We start from the raw sequence: 18,182 nt of genomic DNA, 5'->3' as shown, positions 1-18,182 counted from the left end.
AACAAAATACTAAAAGGAAAACCGAGGCAAAAGAAATTGGATAAATTAATAAGATACCTTTGCGGTCTATAAAGTAATGCAGGATTAAATTTTGTAAATTAAAATCATTTATACATCAAAAGAAATAAAAACATTGAAATGAGTGAAAAGGATGATTAAAATGCATATTATTAGCAAAGTATTCATCTTCCCAATATTTTCTGTGTGTTCGTGTGTGTTCTATATGGGTACAATAAAAACAAATAAGTGGGAAAAGATCAAAAACTTTCCATGTAAAGAATATCTGAAGCCTTTTCATGAAAATGCTTCACTATTAATCAAGGAAGTACATGATAAACAACAGTTAAAACCAATGAAAAATAATTAAATGTGGATACACACTAAGTGTGAGAAAACATGGAAACCTCTAAAGTTGCTAATAGTTCTTTTAAACAGAGTGGTTACTTCAAAAATTTTATACCTTAGCTGAATATTCCACTCCTAGGTATATATTCTATACAATAAAATAGCTTTTACACACACACACACACACACACACACAGAGGCACACATTTATATATGTACAGTAAAATGCAATGATGTTTAATGTGCAGGAATTATGTAATAGCCAAAACTTTAGAAACACCTAAATATCAAGGTAAGGTAGAATAGAAAAATGTATTATAAAATTCTAAAATGAAAATGAATAAAATAGTCCATACATTAAGCATTGATTATCTAAACAACCCCTTCCAAAATAACCATGTCATGTGGATAATTCAGGAGGTCATTTACTTTCTATTGTCATTTATATAAAATTAAATTTTTTCTTTATATCAAAAGCTCCCTTTGCAAAAGTAGAGAAGTAGTACTTTGGGCAGGGTTAAACAGTCAGCTTCGATTTATTCATAATGTTTAATTTTTTAAGATGGTGATAGGTGCATTTCTGTTACATATATTATTGTCAATACACCATTGTGTGCCTGAAACATGAATAAGAATACTTAAAATTTATCTTTAGTAGTTGAAAGATTCCATTAATATATGTAGCCATGCTATTTTTTCTTATGCCTCATTTGCTTACTGATCTCCAGAGAATCTAATGACTCAATAGTTCAGAGCAGCATCTACATGCACTTGCTCACTGTAGCAGCTAAAATGTGAATGTACCATTTGTGTGGAAAATTGAAAAACTGCTAGGTTTGTACAATTTACCCTTCGATATTCTCTTCAAACTCTTCCAGGCATCTATCTATGTATACAAGCACCTGGAAAAGCATCACACCCAAGTAATCAGGCTGTTTCATTTCATAAAAAAGATTTATTCTGTGGCCTGTCTTGAAAAGTAATGGCTAAATAAGTAAATATTGATTTAAATCATAGAGTAAAGCAATTCTTTAGCTCTTTAACACATGTTGCAATTGCAGCTCATCTGTTTCTTGAAATTGGACAGTTAAGCCAATGCAGGCATTTTGAAATATTGCTATGCATATGCACCTAATCTGTTACACATGATTTCTTTAAAGCCTTTATTTTTTGAGACAGTGTGTTGCTCTATAGCTCAGGCTGGGCTTGAACTTGGCACAGTCCTCCTGCCTCAGCCTCCCGAATGCTTGGATCACAGGCACACACCACTGTACCTGGCGAAGCCTGGCTCACAAATACATTTATCCTAGCATATAGGCTTTATTTACATCTTCAACCTAGATTTTCATCATTAGGCTTCACTTCAGACTTTATGTGAAAATCATAAGCCTCCCTTTATAGAAACAATCATGAACTCCTTTGTCACCACAAGTTCAAAAGGCAGAATGGATGTACCTCTGTCCCCAAGTCCCCTTCCTGCAGACAGGAAGGAGAATGGTTTTAATGGTAGAAACTAATTTTTTTTAATTTAACTTTTTATAAAATCAGAAAAGTACAATAGATAGGGAAAGAAACTCCTGAAAGGGAAGGAACAACTGGGATGAGGAAAAGGAGAAAAGAAAGAAGGAAAGGATATATATATATATATATATATTTTTTTTTTTTTTTTTCTATACACAGGATAACTGGGACAATTGTACTGCTGATTTCTACTGGTCTATTGAAAGGAACAGCCAAAGCTTAAATTTTTAATTTTTTAAAAATTTTTTAAAATGAGTTTTGCATGTTTATATCTGGTAATCTGAACAACTAATTTGAAGACAACAATATACAATATAACAACCATTGTTGAATTCCTATCATATTGCTTAGTGAAATTCTGTATCATTTTTAATGTTTTTTATTACTATTTTTATTCTCTTTTAAAATAAAAATATGACTATAGTGTTCAATAGGTTTTAAATCATTTAAGAAAACTATAAACTTAAAATAATGGAGGCTGATTAAGTCTTTAAAGAATCTCATTTTATCTGATGGTATATGACATAAATATGAGGGAAAATATGTGTTAACAATCCCATAACATATGCAGTAAAAGTTTTGATGACTCCATGTTAAGAATAAGTAAAACTGTACACAAGTGAGAATGGTTAGCACATTAAGTTACTTAGATTAACAAATACTGGGAAAAGATGAAATTAGCAGTTAAGAAGAAATTTGAGCTTCCAATATCAGAGAACCACATATATTTAAAAAGTGCACAGGAAGAGAAAAAATATACTAAAATTTGAATTTACTTACTAAAATGGCTTATGAAATAGAGTATCTTCTAGAAGAAGCATCAGATAAAAACTTGAAAGGGAATGAGAGCTGTATTTAAAAACTGAGTGAGAAGAAATAGGTTATAGACTAGACCAGGAGAGGGAGTTTAAAATGTCCAGTTAAGACATGAGTTAAGGTTACTGTTAAGTTGACATATACATTAGGAAAATATTTAGTTTTATTTATATATGAATTCTCAGACACAAAAATATTTACAACCTGTCTCGGTCACATTTTTGTCACTGGGACAGACAGTTAATATCCGCAAGTTAAGGGAAGAGAGGATTGTTTTGGCTCACATTTCAGTCCTTTGTCCACTGGCTCAAAGGAGAAGCAGTATGGCGGAAGGACACAGCACAGAAACAATGTTTATGTTATGGTGGCTGGGAAGCAGAGAGAGAAAGGAGGACCCAGGAGGGCAGAGATGCCCTTCCTAATCATGCCCCCTCTCCCCCGCAAATGAGCTGCCTCTTCCCAACAGAGACCACCATTCGTAGCATTAGCTCTAGCACCTCTATAATCCACCATCCTTCCAAAAGCCCGCCTAAGAGTGCCTGAGGTCTTTGTGGGACATTCTTCTCCCAGGCCTAACAAAACTTTGTTCATTTTAATGCACTTGGTTGAATTAGGTAATTTGTATCAAAGAACAAAAATAAGCCATATTCAGCGTGAGAAATGTGAATGTGATTTAAAAATACGTTAAAACATGTTCACCTAAAAATGAACTTAAACAAATATATGAACAAAGCAGTGGGATACAGTTTGGTTTCCGGGTCATGATGTTGGACTTCCTGAAAAAGTACATCAAATTAACCAAGGGCAGGAAACACTTTACAGCGTTTCTGTTGGAGATGTGCTAACCAGACCTTTTTGTATTTTGTTTTGGGACAGGTTCTCATTAGGCTGCTAAATTGCCTAAGCTGGACTGGAATTTGTAATCATCCTGCCTCAGTCTCCAAGAGTGCTGAGAGAGAAGCACTCTCTCTCTCTGCTTCTTCTCCAAGATGCACCACTCTGCCAGGCAGTTCTAATTTTCTCTTTTCCTGTATGGATGGACACCATAACAAAGCTACTGTAAGTGACAGTTTTAAAAATTTATAAATACTGAATCTGACCAGTTGAGTGGATATAATGTCACATGCTAGGAGTATGAAAGAGTGAAAAGAAGGATACCAAGGTGGGCATGGTTAATTCCATGATACTTTAACTATGGGATATTTATTAATGCTCACTATGCTGCTATGGATTATGGAGAGGAGAGTAAAATATGTTACTAAAATGATTTCAGAGAGAATACATAGTGATGGAATACATAAAAATGGAAAGAGTTGCTGTGCTGGAAAAAGGAAATAAAACTGAGTAAGGTTCACCAAGGGAGTATGTCAGCAATATTCTGAAGCTTTTTATAGAATATTATCCTATAAAGGAAGTCTTCTAAAATTATTGAAGTTAAGAAATTTTGTCATATTACAGTGTGTTATAACCATGTTAGTGGTAGGCTGATGAACGATCTCATAAAAAACATCAACCAGGAACTGACAATCATGAGTCCTCTGCCTTCCAAATCCCTTCCCCCTATGCCAGAAAGATCTGTGAGGCTATAAACCTCCCCAGCTATTGCTTGTTGGAATTATTACACTGAAGCAATCTTGCAAAGAGAAATACAGAGAAACATCTCAAGGCTTTTAGGATTTTATAGCCTCTATAAAAGCAATTAAAATAAGAAACTTGGCAAGGGTTATAAATACAGTTTGGAATCTAGTAGAACAAAGCTAGCAGCAATTCCTTCACCTTTGGATGATTTGGACTGAGCATGTACAAATGTGGGATACAAATCACAAGCAGATATTCAATCCTATTCTAGAATATACCAAATCTGAAACAATATTATAACCACTTTAAAGATATATGCACCAGAACCATACTGTGGCTATACAAGCAAATTAAAGGCATTTTTCCATATTTATACTAAGGCATACACATTTATGTCATATACTGTAAATATAATAAATCTATACAATGCTCAAATACATGAGTTTAGTTCTTTTCCAGTAATGCTTTAAGTATAGTCATATTGAGTTTGAACAGATCCACAGAAATGCTACTGAATGATGAAATATTGCATAAACTATGGGAACAGCATTTTAAAGAAAGCCTTTTCATGTTGACAGGGTTTCCCTTCCTCCAGTCACAAATATGCATACTCCCCACACAAAATAGTTCGCATATGAATTTATTTTCCTCAGAAATTTCATTATGAAGTGATATCAAAACTTGTAAAGATGATTACAATTCCCTAATAATGGTTTTGGAAATAAATAAATCTTTAAGTATTATATCATATTTTAATTAAAATCAACTTTAAAGATTGAAGCAAAGTATCCTTTCTAAATTTAGGAATAGAACATAAATTTAAGAGCAGTCATACATAGTTGCAAAAAGAAAGTTAGCTGCTAGGCAATTTTACAGATATTCACTGTTTCATGTATCCATTTTTCCCTTTTATTTAAGTTAAATTGCTCCATAAAAGCTCCAGGACAAAGAGATACAGTGTGATCCTTAGAGAAACATAAAATTCAAGCTACATTTAGTCTGTAATAATCACTTTTGTTTTATTTGACTTGAATAATTTGATTATATACAAACTTCCTAATTACATGATAATGTTAAATGAAGGCATATGGTATCATTTTCATAAATATATTAAAAAATCCTTATTTTGTTCAGGTAAATACTATATTCATTTGAAAAGGCAACTATCTTGGTTACTTTTCTTGGAGGTACAAAGTACCTGATGCTCACAATTAAGGGAGGAAAGGTTTATTTCAGCTCACAGTTTGTGGAGGTTTCAGTTCATACTTAGCTGACTCTCAGAACGAATAGCATGGCGGAGGGGCCTCTCAGAGAAGAAATAGTCCATGGTAAGGCAGGTAAGAGCCAGCAGCTACAAGCCTCCCTTTCCCTTTTATTCCATCCAAGAGACAAGCTTTTTGTGTGGTACCACTCACACTCAGAGTGGGCCGTCCCCTTATCCACATCCAGAACTATTCTAAACCAATTCAGTTATAACACACCCTTAATCCATATTCACAAACCAACCAATTCCAAAAAGCCCCACTTATGAGAACATGAGGTTTTGGGGGGGATATCTAGATAAAAGCCACAACAGCGACCCAACTGAACTCTTAAAATAATAGTATAAGTCTGTAAATGTATAGAATAATTACATATCAAAGTATTTACTGTTTGCTTATGTCTAGCATAAAAGTACATTGAAAAAAGCAATAGTTTACATAGCAAAATTTTATTTTCAGGTTTAGCATTAGATTGTTGCATTGGAATAAATCAATCATTTTTACAAATATTTTCTAATATACCATTTCTAAATGAAATATTATTACCTGTAATTGATTACAAGTTAGTTTTTTGTTCATTTTATTTGTAAAATTCATCATATTGTTTTCTTTTTTCTTTTTCTTTTAAAAATTAAAAAACTAACAAAGCAACAATGAAGACAAAATCAAAACAACACAAAAACAACAAAAACAATACATGACCTCAAAACAAAATGATAGGAATTAAGAATGGTTGCTACATTGCATACTGCTATCTTAAACAAAGTTGCTCAGTGCACCAGACATAAGAATGTAAGATTGATCAAACAAAGACAGTAACAAGTTACTATATTAAGTTTTAAATCATATAATATCAACAGAAAAGTTCCCATTATTGTGAACATATATTAATCCAGTATAAAACATGTTTCCTGTAACCGTGCTTACCATAGTTGTCTCTGCAATAGAGCCAAAGCTGTTTATGAATATATTGCATGTGACATTAACTGGAGGACCTGAAAAGGAGATTAAAAGAGGGATGTTAGTTACTCATTTACAATAGTTTCAAATGATTACTTGGCTCTCATTAGTAATTTTTTAAAAATAAGATTTTCATTATACACATGTAGGTACTCAAAACTGAGAGAAGTCTTTCTGTGAAACCATGTGGGGTAAAAATCCTAAGGTCCAGATGCGCCTTTGAGGAGTAATACTGACCATGGTATAAACCATTTAACCTCTCTTGGTCTCATTTTCCTTAATGTACATAGCTTTAATGGCTCTGTAAATGCCTGATTTAGTAAATCCAATATATGAGCCCCTTTATGGACAGTTTCTGTTGACCTTTTCCCTAGTATGTAATAGGAACCATACTTTCTGTTTCTTTGTTATCTCAGTAATTTTTGGAGAATTGGATATGATAGTTAATATAAGATGGCAATACTGGAATCCAGACACCTCTCCATCTCCAGCCCCTAGGTTTTCACTGCTAATTTTTGTTGTTGATGGTTGTTTGGTGACTTCCTGGACTAATGTGGTCAAGTCTGCAGTTCCATACTGTACAGCCACTGAAGCTTCTGCTCCGTGAGCTGAGGGTAAGAGATTCCCTAAATTACGTCAGTCCATAAACTGTTCTTTGCCTGAGAGCTTCAAGTTTGTTTGGAGGTGAGCCTTCTACACTAGGCAGTTTACATCTTTTCTTACCCTTTGCTACCTTCTAGTGCAAGGTCTGAGTTTGACCAGACTGGGGCCCTTTTTGGATTTTGCTGGAGGTGGACTCAGCTCTGCACCTACCCATGACCTCTAGATCCATTAGAATATATCAGCCCTTTGGCCACAGACCTAAAATAAATGCTGCATTCCCCAGATCTGATCCAATTGGGTTTAACCTCTCTTTAGCCCAATAGGCATCGCAGTTAGGGAGCTGTGCTGTTAAACAATTTTCTGATTCTTTTTAACAAATGCTCTGGAGTACGATTCTTTTCTGAAATGAATTTTTAATAAAGTGAGATCAAGAAAATTACATTTCATAGGGCTATTCCAGGAAGCTACCACATAGGTCACGGTGGAGAGCGCTGGGTTTGGAATTTCTGGGGAGCTGCAGATCTGGCTTGCTCTCTGGTAGCTGCTAGAACACTGCTGCGCTTCACGGCTATTGAGAAGCTGGGGAGTGAGGCCGAGTTAAAGTGTCTTCAGTTGTTAAAGAAAAGTTATCAGTTTTTCTTGAAAGAAGCACACCCTGAAAGGTTGGAAGCCTTGATTCATTTTTAGAGTTCTGAACATTAATACTAAGAATTCTGCCAATTTTTGTTGTGTTTCTGTTGTTGCTTTAGGAAGAATAAGTTATTGAGATCCGCAGCCAGCTATTCTACAAAACCCTTATGGATGCCTGATTTAGAATTAATCATTTTTTAAAGGCCTGTTAGTCATTCCTTTACTATGTGTCAAAACCTTGTTCACACCAAATGGAAGACACAAAGATACTATCACCTACTAAGCAGGAAAGTCAGAATCAATACATTGTTAAGCATTTCTTGTTGCCAGGTGCTGTGCTGAATGCTTCCTAGATGCCTCTCTCACAGTGGATAATAGTCAGTTTAGTAAATGAAAGCCCAGAGAAAATATATAAGTTGTAATAAGTAACATATGGGGGGTCTAATTCCAAGAATCATTCTTTTCCCACCATATTATTCATTTGTCTAATATTCATTATGTGACATTCAAAGTATCCCATTATCTGGACCCAATCTCCATTATTAGAATAATAACTATATAAATAAAACAATATTGTGAAATAGTGAGTGAAATCGGTTAAACTAGCTCTGACTTAAGCTCAATGTGTTAGACAAAGTCACACATGTAAATGAAAAATCTCTCTCTGTTCATGTGTGTGCGTGTTGCTGTGAATTAAACCTAGCGCACTGCATGTGCTAGGCCAGTGCTGTACCACTGAGGTACAGCTCCAAGCCTTTTATTAATTTACTTTATTAATTTTTAATTTTTAACAAATTTATTTTTATTAATTTATTGTTGCTTTATTTTTTACTTGAACATAACTTAGGAGTAAATTTATTTTACAGAGTTTGCTAAAAAAAGTATATTAGCATGTTTTCCTTCTTTTTATACAAAGTCATTTTAACTAATTTAAGAAGTTGATTGGGTATTTGCTTCAATTTCTCCACATACCATTTTTACTGTGCTACTTTTATAAGCGTATAATTCTCTTCCAATAGAACATAAGAATTTATCTTTTTTTCATACATCATCCCTTACTTCTACTCTGTAAATCTTTTTTTCTACCTCTCACTATGCAATATAGCTGTTTTTATTTTTGTCAGGTTAATGTTATTTTTTTATCACCACTATACAGTGTAGCTATCACACCTAGATAAGCCATGTTGGGCTACTATGATTATATTTCCTTTTCTGAAGTAAACTTTCTTGGGATTTCCCAGATTTCACCACATGTAGTATTAATTAATTCATAAACTTTGAAATGTCTTACATTATGTTTCGTTCTGCTCATGTTCGTAAGATGTTCTCTTACCCTCATTTTCCCTTGGATTTACAATCTAGAATTTTTTTTAATCTTATAATAAGGCACTCATTCTACATTTGAAGTTCATGACTTCCCCAACATCATACTGGAAATTAATTCATTGCTTTGTTTTGTGGGGTCTTCTTTCATGACCCTCATTCCTTTTTTCCCTGGTTTATTTTTTCATCTTAATTGAACATATCCTTCATTACTTTTTTGACAACCAACGCATAATGCCATGAAGTTTTGAAAGCTTTCCTGTCCACAGTTAAGGTATAATTATATTTGGTAGAAGATTTTAGATTGGAAATTCTTTCTGAGGTGTCAATTCACAATTACATAACTAGCAGTGCACAGTTTTCATCCCCTCCCATCCTTTGGGTGTGTGTGTGTGTGTGTGTGTGTGTGTGTGTGTGTGTGTTGCTGTGGATTGAACTCAGGGCATTACATATGGCAAGCAAGTGCTGTACCACTGAGCAACAGCCCAAGCCCTTTTTTTTTTCATACCAGGCAGGTGCTGTGTCGCTGGGCTATATCCCCACCCCAAGCCCTTTCATTTGTTTTGTTGCTCCTTCTTTAGATGTCATTTGATCTTATGAACTAAGGTAAAATAAAAATAAAATAGAATAATAAAATAAAATCATTTAAAAATAAAATCTTACAGTCATAGTCCTCTGAGTTGTATGCTGTGTACTGAGAGAGGATCTCTCATTTGTACGGGGAGACGCCCAACTTCACCTTCTAATTTAGTTGGTGTGGCATAGACCAAAGGTATTTGCACCTTTAAAGCTCCCTAAATCATGGGAATATACAGCAATGTTTGGAAACCCGTGGTATAAGGAACTCCACAGTAGGAAACATCTGTGATCACCTGAACAGGACAGAAGATGAACTGAAGGTACACCTAGAGATATAGAGAACAGCATTTAAAATGCAAGGATTAGTTTTTGTAAGATTTCCTATAATAAATTTTGTGACCATCAGTAATGAAATAGAGTAGATATTGTGTACTTGAGAGCCTGAAGTTCGTTAAACATGGATATTTCTAGAGCACAGGAATCAAACACATAAAAATTAAATTCTTTAAATAGGAAGGATGAGCATACAAGAACACAAAAACCTGAGAAAAACCTTGAATGCTTTAGGTGCTATAATTATTTGATTAAAAATGAACAGGGCCTATAAAAGTCTTCATCAGTTGTTTATATTTACATATTTATTACTTGTCGGGGAAGAGGATTGTGTTCTATGTCACTCTGTGGGACTGGTAAGATTACACCCTACTCCATGTTATGTTTCATTCCATCAAAGGGAAGAATGTGGTCACAATGAACTGTTAGACCTATTTTTTTCTTTATGGATATAAGGCTAAAGTAATGAACTCTAAAAATGTATACAGATTGACTGGTATTCTTGAAGAGTTAAAAGAAGTATTTAATTTTTTGGAGGAGTTATTCTCCTGCTTTTCCAACGAACTAAAGTTCTATTATTTTCTCTTGCTGGTTACAGCAATATGAATCAGGGGAACATTACTTGATTTCAGATAAATTCTACTGTGTTCTTCCCTTTACAAAAGGGAAAACACAAGACACTACTACTGGATTGCTTCACCTTCAAATAAAGTGATGGTGGTGATACCTCCATATCGCAAAAACATAGCCCAAGAAGGAGCTGCAACTAGATGACTGCTAGCTCCACCAGATTTTAATCTCTGCTGAAGCTGAAATAAATGAAACAGTGGGGGAAGCTGAAATAAATTAAGATAAGAAATTTTCATTTAATTTAGCAAGAAGAAAGGTCTTTGTGTTTCAGACTTTAATTTGCTATAAGCATTTCATAAAACATGAGATGAGGCATTCTCTAATATATTTTTTCTCCTAACTTTTGAATTTAATTATTATCCATTAAATTGTAAATAATAAAATAGAGGCAAAAGTTCAGCCTATGCTGCAGGGTTTTGAGGTTGGTAATGTCAGTTCTGATACATTTAGTGTTCCTTGCAAGCAAGTGTGATGTGTGTAACCTGGAGATTCGGGGAAGATTCTCAAAGGAGCATCATTAAATAATATATTGGGAGCAAGAAATCTTTGGTATTTTTGTTTTGTTTCTAACATATAATACTAGTAAGTCTGGTTGACCAGAGGTTTCTGTAGAAAGGTTAATGCATGACATAGGAAAATAATTATGTTTCTGTAGAACAGCAGAGGTCAGAGAAGTAATTTATTTATACTTTTACTAATAATTGAGACCAGGATGCCTCATTATTCCAGTGAGATGCAGAAGGTGCTTCCTAAAAGTGACTTATTAGTTTAGTTTCAAATTTTAAACTTCATGTGGAAGTAAAATAATTCACAGTGGTGTTAGCTTTGTATAAACTTTATTGTCTGTTGGATTTTCTGACATAGTTTTGCCTGTATAGTATAATTTAAGAAAGTGCTAGATGGATTTCATTTGTCCACTTATTATCTACTTTAGAAGAAAGTAGAGTGCATGCATTTGGTCACCAAATCTTAATTCTGAATTTAAAAGCAAGAGACACTCTTGAAAGAACATACACATGCAAACACATACAAAAATGATATAAAATTTATGTTAGTCATATTAAAGTATAGAACAATTTGGAAATAAAAGTCATTGTTTTATATTATGGAACTCATCAATATGATACCAAGTTCTCTGAAACTTATTTCATGAATTGTTTGGAGCCTTTAAAGATGCTTGCTCTGGGAATGCAGGAATTGACATGCCCCTGGAAATGGTTGCATGGATAGGCAAATGTTTGTAGTTAAAGAACGAGTAATGTATAAGGGGCAGATAGAGGAGACCCCACGATGGGCAGCAAAGTGGAGATTACATAGAATGAGAATGATACCACACTGTGGTGTTTTATGGGTTCTGTCTTCTACTCTTTATGCTTCTGGGTTCAATTCAGATCAGCGCAGTAGTTTTGGAGAGGTCTTTTTATTGAGCTCTATTTGATCTATGTATTCAAAATTTTTATAGAGATTGAAGCTCAGAAAGATTGTAAATCTCCTATTGCCATCACAGTGAGCACCTGTTTAGCAGTTCTTGGACAATCTGTTAGCTCTCCATGCCAAGGCAAAAGCTGTAATAGCCCTTCAATACACTACTATGTTTAGCAACAGAGAAAATAACCGCTATCACATCCATATGGCAAATTGTTCATTGCATTAGCCATGGCTGCCCTGAAAAGCAAATGACAGTAGTTGCAGATGTTTTCAGCCACAGGTTTTCTTTAAAATCTCCCTGAAAGAAATGGGACATTGCTTTTAAGTTCAGAGATAAAGTGAAGGCGGAATATCAAAGTACACTGGCATGCTTTGGAAAGATATAATTCATGTTAGGGGAAAAATGTTTGTGAGCTACATACATAGCCAAGCTAGCAAACAATCAATCCAAAATAACAAACCACTCAAATTCTCATGACAGATCTAAAAATTATTTTTTTGTTTAAAAATTTGATTTTTTATTCTAATTAAGTTTATTGGTACATTTTAGATATACATAATGATCATATTCAACGTAGCGAATTTGCACCTGTACATGATATACTTTGGCTCCTTTTTTTTCCCAACCCCTTCTCCTCCCTTCACATAATGTTGTATTAAAGACTTAGCTTTTTTAAAAATGTAGAATATCATTGAAGATTAAATTTAAAAATAATTCAATCTAGAGATTTGTTTTGATTTTAGATAAGCACACACAAGTCAAGGAGAAATGTTCTTCCACTCTTCAACTGCAAAGGCATATGCGATGACCTTGAATCCCGATTTAAAATTACTTGTGAGGTACTGTAGGAACTGAACAAAGAATCCAATTTGTTCTTTCTCTTTCTTATTTCTTTCCCATCATTTTGCTTCCTAGAAATGCATTCTTAAAGTGATTCAGGTGGGCAGTACCTGGTAGGCTTCTGTGCAGAAGATGACTGGGAGGAGCTTTATGATCCAGAGCAGAAGAGAAGTACATCCATAGGGAGACCTCACAGAGTTCAGAATTTAGGCTCCACAAGGAGTGAGCTGTAAGATGGCACCATGGGGAAGCCCGGGGTGGCATGTTAGAACCAGAGAAGGATGAGAACTGGGTCACTGTGGGGGCACCGAAATGCAGAGTGAGACTCTGAACCGTGCGCTACTCAGAGTAATGGAACCGAGCAGGGCTTCAGGGTTGTACCATAGTGAGGAGGGCACCAGTACAAGAGAAGGAGTGGCAGCAGTCGGGGAGACTCATCACATATTGAACAAAGTTGTAATTGTATAAAGGGTAACTGGGGGTCAGGTTCCTGCTCTCATATGAAACAGTGAAGATCGGGAAAGTTAGACAGTAAAATAAATACATGATATTGGAGATGGACTGTGTCAGTTCATGGTCTTCAGTATGCAATAGAGAAATAAATATAGAAGTAAATTTATATGTATGTTATATATATATATATATATATCACTAATAATGGTAAAAATTGGCACTGTCTACTCCCTCATGAGATGCAATCTGTGATGTTCCTGTGAGGTTGTAGTACTAAGCCAAGTCATGAAACATTAGACAAATGTAAAGTGAGGCATACATTGCCAGATAACTGAATAATATTTTTTTTTAAAATACCAAGATCATGAAAATCAGAAAAATGAACTACTGGTTCAGACTGAAGGAGACAGTAATTCTAAATTGCATCCTTTTGTAATGAAGTCACTATTTATAAGGTTGATAAAATTTCAATGGAGATCTGGAAATTAGATGGTAGCACTATCTTCATACTAACTTTGTGTTTTAATAATTATCTGGGAGAATGTTCTTGCTTATAGTACATATTTAAGAATTAGAGTATCAGATCAACCATTTTCCCTTGACTTAGTCCAGGGAAAACATTTTTGCACTATTTTTAAAATTCTTCTGTAGATTGAGATTCTTTGAAAATTCAAAAAATAATTAGTATAGAAAGAATAATTAAAAAGTAAAAATCACACAAAAACTAAAATTACAAGGTTCAGAGTCTAACTTTGAAACACTGAACATTTCTAGGTTTAGAAAAGTTTATTATTCAAGCGATGCTTCTTCTCAAAATGACCTTTTATTATATAAACATGCAAATAGAAAACATGCCTTTTTCAAAAAGGAATTGTGAATTATAGTCCAGAACAATAGTATCCTGATGGACAGGAACAGCTAATGGATAAAGAAGACCTTTAAAATGCTAATGTTTACCCTGAAAAATATGTGGATAATGAGTCTGAAGTGAGCTTGCCATTCTGCAGATAGAATGTGTGGTTGCAGAATGGACCAATGGAAAGACTAGATTTGTCATGGAGGGTGAAAGATTAGCACAGGGAAATATTACAGGGAAAAAGACAGAAATCCCAAAGAAATCATGAGAGCAAATAAAAGTTATTTCTAGAAAAAAAAGAAAAAAACCAGAGTGCTCATTGAGGATGGAATAAGACAACAAAACTCCAGTAAATATTTAGAAGGAATTGAAAATCAAGTCCTTGGTTAAGAGTAAGTTTTAAGTCCATGCTACATTTAAAAATTATCAAAGAATGTGACAGAACACATCTAAGTTCCTTTTTTATCCCCAATCCCTCTCCTTCCTCTTCTTTCCCTCCGTCTCTTGATCCCCTTCTCCTCTGAGAATGATCTATCGCCCTACTTTCTGTTATTTTCTATTTTGCTCTATATTTTTACTCTGTGTTTCTCATATAAAAGAAACAGTATGATATGTAAGATTCTGCATGTGATGTATTTCACTTAACATTATGGTCTCAAGGTGCATCAATTTGCCCTCTGCAAACATTTATAAAAAAAGTGAGAGGAGGTCAGGAATGTGTGGAGAAGGGAGGGAAATGAAAACGAATGAAAAAAGGAATTAAGGTAAACTACATATGCACACCAACTTCCCACAAGAAATGTAAGCTTTACGTACTACACACATGTACTAATAAACTAAAGTTTTGAAAAGAGTTATCAAAGGCCAGATGAAAGATTAAAGTCAAAGGAAAGAAGCAAAATCTAGGAATGGCAGGGAAAATATTCTAGTAAAATAAATTTTTCTTGTCTTATGACTATATTTTCACCTGCTATTCAATTTTCTTTTAATCTATTAAAATTGCTTCAAGTTCCAAGAGACACCCAGAAGCCTTTATTTCAAGATGAAGGACTTGAGCACAGCTTTCTCTCTGGGGACACAAAGATGATACTGCTGACTAAGAATGAGAATAAATTATCATACAGAAGAGATGGGGAGGACATCACACTTTAGTGATAGGAAACATAGAAGGTAAAGGAAAATAGTTGACAAATGAAGTAGCGAGACATGACATGATGAAGGCAAGGACGGTGGGAGAGGAAGGAGGTACAGAGGGGAAGGACCTGGCAGAAAGAGGCTGTGTTTTGTAAAGTTCCTTCTCATCATTCCTGTTGAGAAATGTTGTCTTGGTATTTAGACCTATGGACTATTTTTTTCAGACAGGCTTTTTCCATGTTTCCCAGGATGGTCTTGAATTTGTAGACTCAAGTCATCCTTTCACCTCAGTCCCAGAGGAGCTAAGACTATCAGTACACACCACCATACCCAGCTTTCTAGTTCTGAGCGAGTAGAAATAACTTTGCTGGCAATTAGGAAAAATATGCTACTTGTCAGTACCTCAAATTAATACTTTCTCTGTTTTGACAAGCCTAGTCAAAACTCAACACTCAACTAAAGGGAAGAAGCTACACGCGGAGAAGGCAGTTTGTCCCTCTCCCTCTCCTTCTCCTGTGGCCCTCTCCCTCTCCTTTTTCCTTTTCCTCTCTCTTCCCCCTCCCCTCCCCCTCCCCTTCCCCTCCCTTCTCCCCTCCCTCTCATCTTTCCATTCCCCTTCCCTCCCCCTTCCCCCTCACTTTATACTTCTCTCCCTCTCCTTCTTCCTCTCCTTCTCTGTCTTCTCTCTCTCTTTCTCTCTCTCTCTCTCTCTCTCTCTCTGTCTCTCTCTCTGTCTCTCCAAACATGCACTCACAGACACACACGCAAAACAGAACACTGAGGCAAGGAACTGCTGCTTTATGTCACTGACATTTTTAGACCATATACTTTTTTCACAAAACCCTGCACACTTGCCTAGTTACTTGAAACTCAACTACCACAACCTTACAGCCAAGGAAATGGCTTAGGATAGAAAGGATTGTGAGAAGACCAAACTGCAATTACAGAATTAAAATCTTCTTAAACATTAAAATAAAAAAACCTGTGATATCAAATCATGGCCTTGGAGGGGACATCTCGTTACATGGAGAGGAAAAGGGCAAAGGTGTGAAAAGGTTGAAAGAAATATGTTAGGAACAGATGATAAAGGAAAATATATTTTTAAAGGAAGTTATTTTGGAGAAATAAATCACGAATAAACAAACAAACAAAAAAGTAGCATAAGCAGTAATCTTTCTAAAGAAAATTGTCCAGAGTTAGATGATCACAGGCTCTGTACAGAGCAGTAGACATAAAAATGTATTTTGGCTTTTTTATAATGTTAAATGTCAGTATGTAACAGAACAACAACTACAAAGATCTAGAATTCTGTAGCTTGATAAACATGTAAGTTTCTTTAATGTTAAATACATAAAATGATTATTCTGTATTATTATTCATTGATAAAATTATATGAACTATTAAGACCTGAGAAAATCTGGAGGAATCTTAAAAGCATATTGCTAAAGGAAAGAAGCCAATACAAAAAGTCTGCATTACTGTGTGTTTCTAATTTCATGATGTTATGGTTTGTGTCTGAATGTCTCCCCAAAGCCTTGTGCAGTCCTGGGGAGTGGGCTTTTCAGAGGTTGCTAGTGTAGGGTTTATGATTGGTTCATTGTCTAGTGCTGGGATTGAGGATGTGTGTGCTATACCTGTCCTAGGCCGGGGAGCTGGCATACAATATAAAGGAGGGAATGAGGCTTGCTCCTCCCCTTTTGCTCTTGTTGCTTCTGCTGTCTTCTGCCCCCATAAACTGTTGCCCCTCTACCATGTGCCACCTTGCCTTAGGGCCAGCTGATTATAGACTGAAACCTCCACAAACATCCTTTCCCTCTTTAATCTTAGGTGTTGGGTATTTTGTGTCAGCAATGAGAAAAAAGTGTCTAAGACATAAGATATTTTGGAAAAGGTTACATTCTAGAAACAGTATAAAGGCCAGGGGATGTCAGAGGTTGGAGTAATTGGGAGAGAGGAAGAGACGCATATTCAGAGCTCAAGGTGTCCTAAATGAGAGCGATATTATTCTGCATGATATAGAAGTGGTACATCCATGCTATCATGCATTTTTCAACATATTTAAAAACTGTATATTATAATGAATGAGCTCTAATATAAATTTTATACTGTAGTTAATAATCATGTACCTTAAGGCAGAGTGGTTTTATGGAGGCTATCTGATTCTTAGAAATTTTTAAGCTAAATTGAAAGCATTCTAAGGACAAGAGATCAGCTTATTCTATTAGAAAAAAAAGCAAATATTAGTGTGCTAGACATAAAATTGTTTCAATTTTTCTTAGTATTTATTTCTAAATATATTTATATTTATGTTTATTTAATAAAATAATGTTTGAGAGAAGAAACTGTCCTCTGTGTGCTCATAACCAGTTTATGGTGCTATAAGAATAATTCCTATTTTGCCTGACACATGTTAATAACATTTAAAATGCATAAGTAGATCACAATCTAACAGATACATTTTTCTTTGAAAAACTTTATAAAACAACACAAGCAGTGTCATAATTTTGGTTAAAGAAAACTGTCTACATCTATAATGACAATAATTAGCTGTATATAGAGTAATAAAATCAGAGTTACATTATAATGATATTATTCTGTATTTTAATAGTTTTTCTCTACATTTCTTGTATAATAAATTCTTTTTTAATGTAAAGATATTTATGAAAAAAGCAAGAAACTTAAAGTTAAACTTTATAATATTGTACATGGGGCTGAAATAAGTATTATTTTTGAATTGCGATAATTTGAAAGACAAACTGGTTGTCACATTATCATCATGTGCATCTCATTTATTGCTAATGTGAAATTAGCAATCCTATTTGTTTTCTAATAATTACATAATACTGCCAATACTGAGATTTTATGTCTTTTGTACAAATTTTATAAATTT

General features: G+C 34.5%; 1 protein-coding gene across 2 annotated transcripts in view; it reads right to left on the bottom strand.

Moving 5' to 3' along the window:
* Nucleotides 1–18,182, bottom strand: part of Glra3 (glycine receptor, alpha 3) — a 140,958-nt gene that overhangs the window by 83,277 nt on the left and 39,499 nt on the right. For both annotated transcript variants that reach the window (XM_005373530.2, XM_005373531.2), the window contains exon 3: nucleotides 6,450–6,517. In XM_005373530.2, the coding sequence (XP_005373587.1) occupies nucleotides 6,450–6,517 (68 nt within the window). The remainder of the gene's footprint in view (nucleotides 1–6,449; nucleotides 6,518–18,182) is intronic.

Source organism: Chinchilla lanigera, unplaced genomic scaffold (genome assembly GCF_000276665.1).
Source record: "Chinchilla lanigera isolate Chin_1 unplaced genomic scaffold, ChiLan1.0 scaffold00002, whole genome shotgun sequence".
Lineage (NCBI taxonomy): Eukaryota > Metazoa > Chordata > Mammalia > Rodentia > Chinchillidae > Chinchilla > Chinchilla lanigera.
This window is presented reverse-complemented; position numbering and strand designations above follow the sequence as displayed.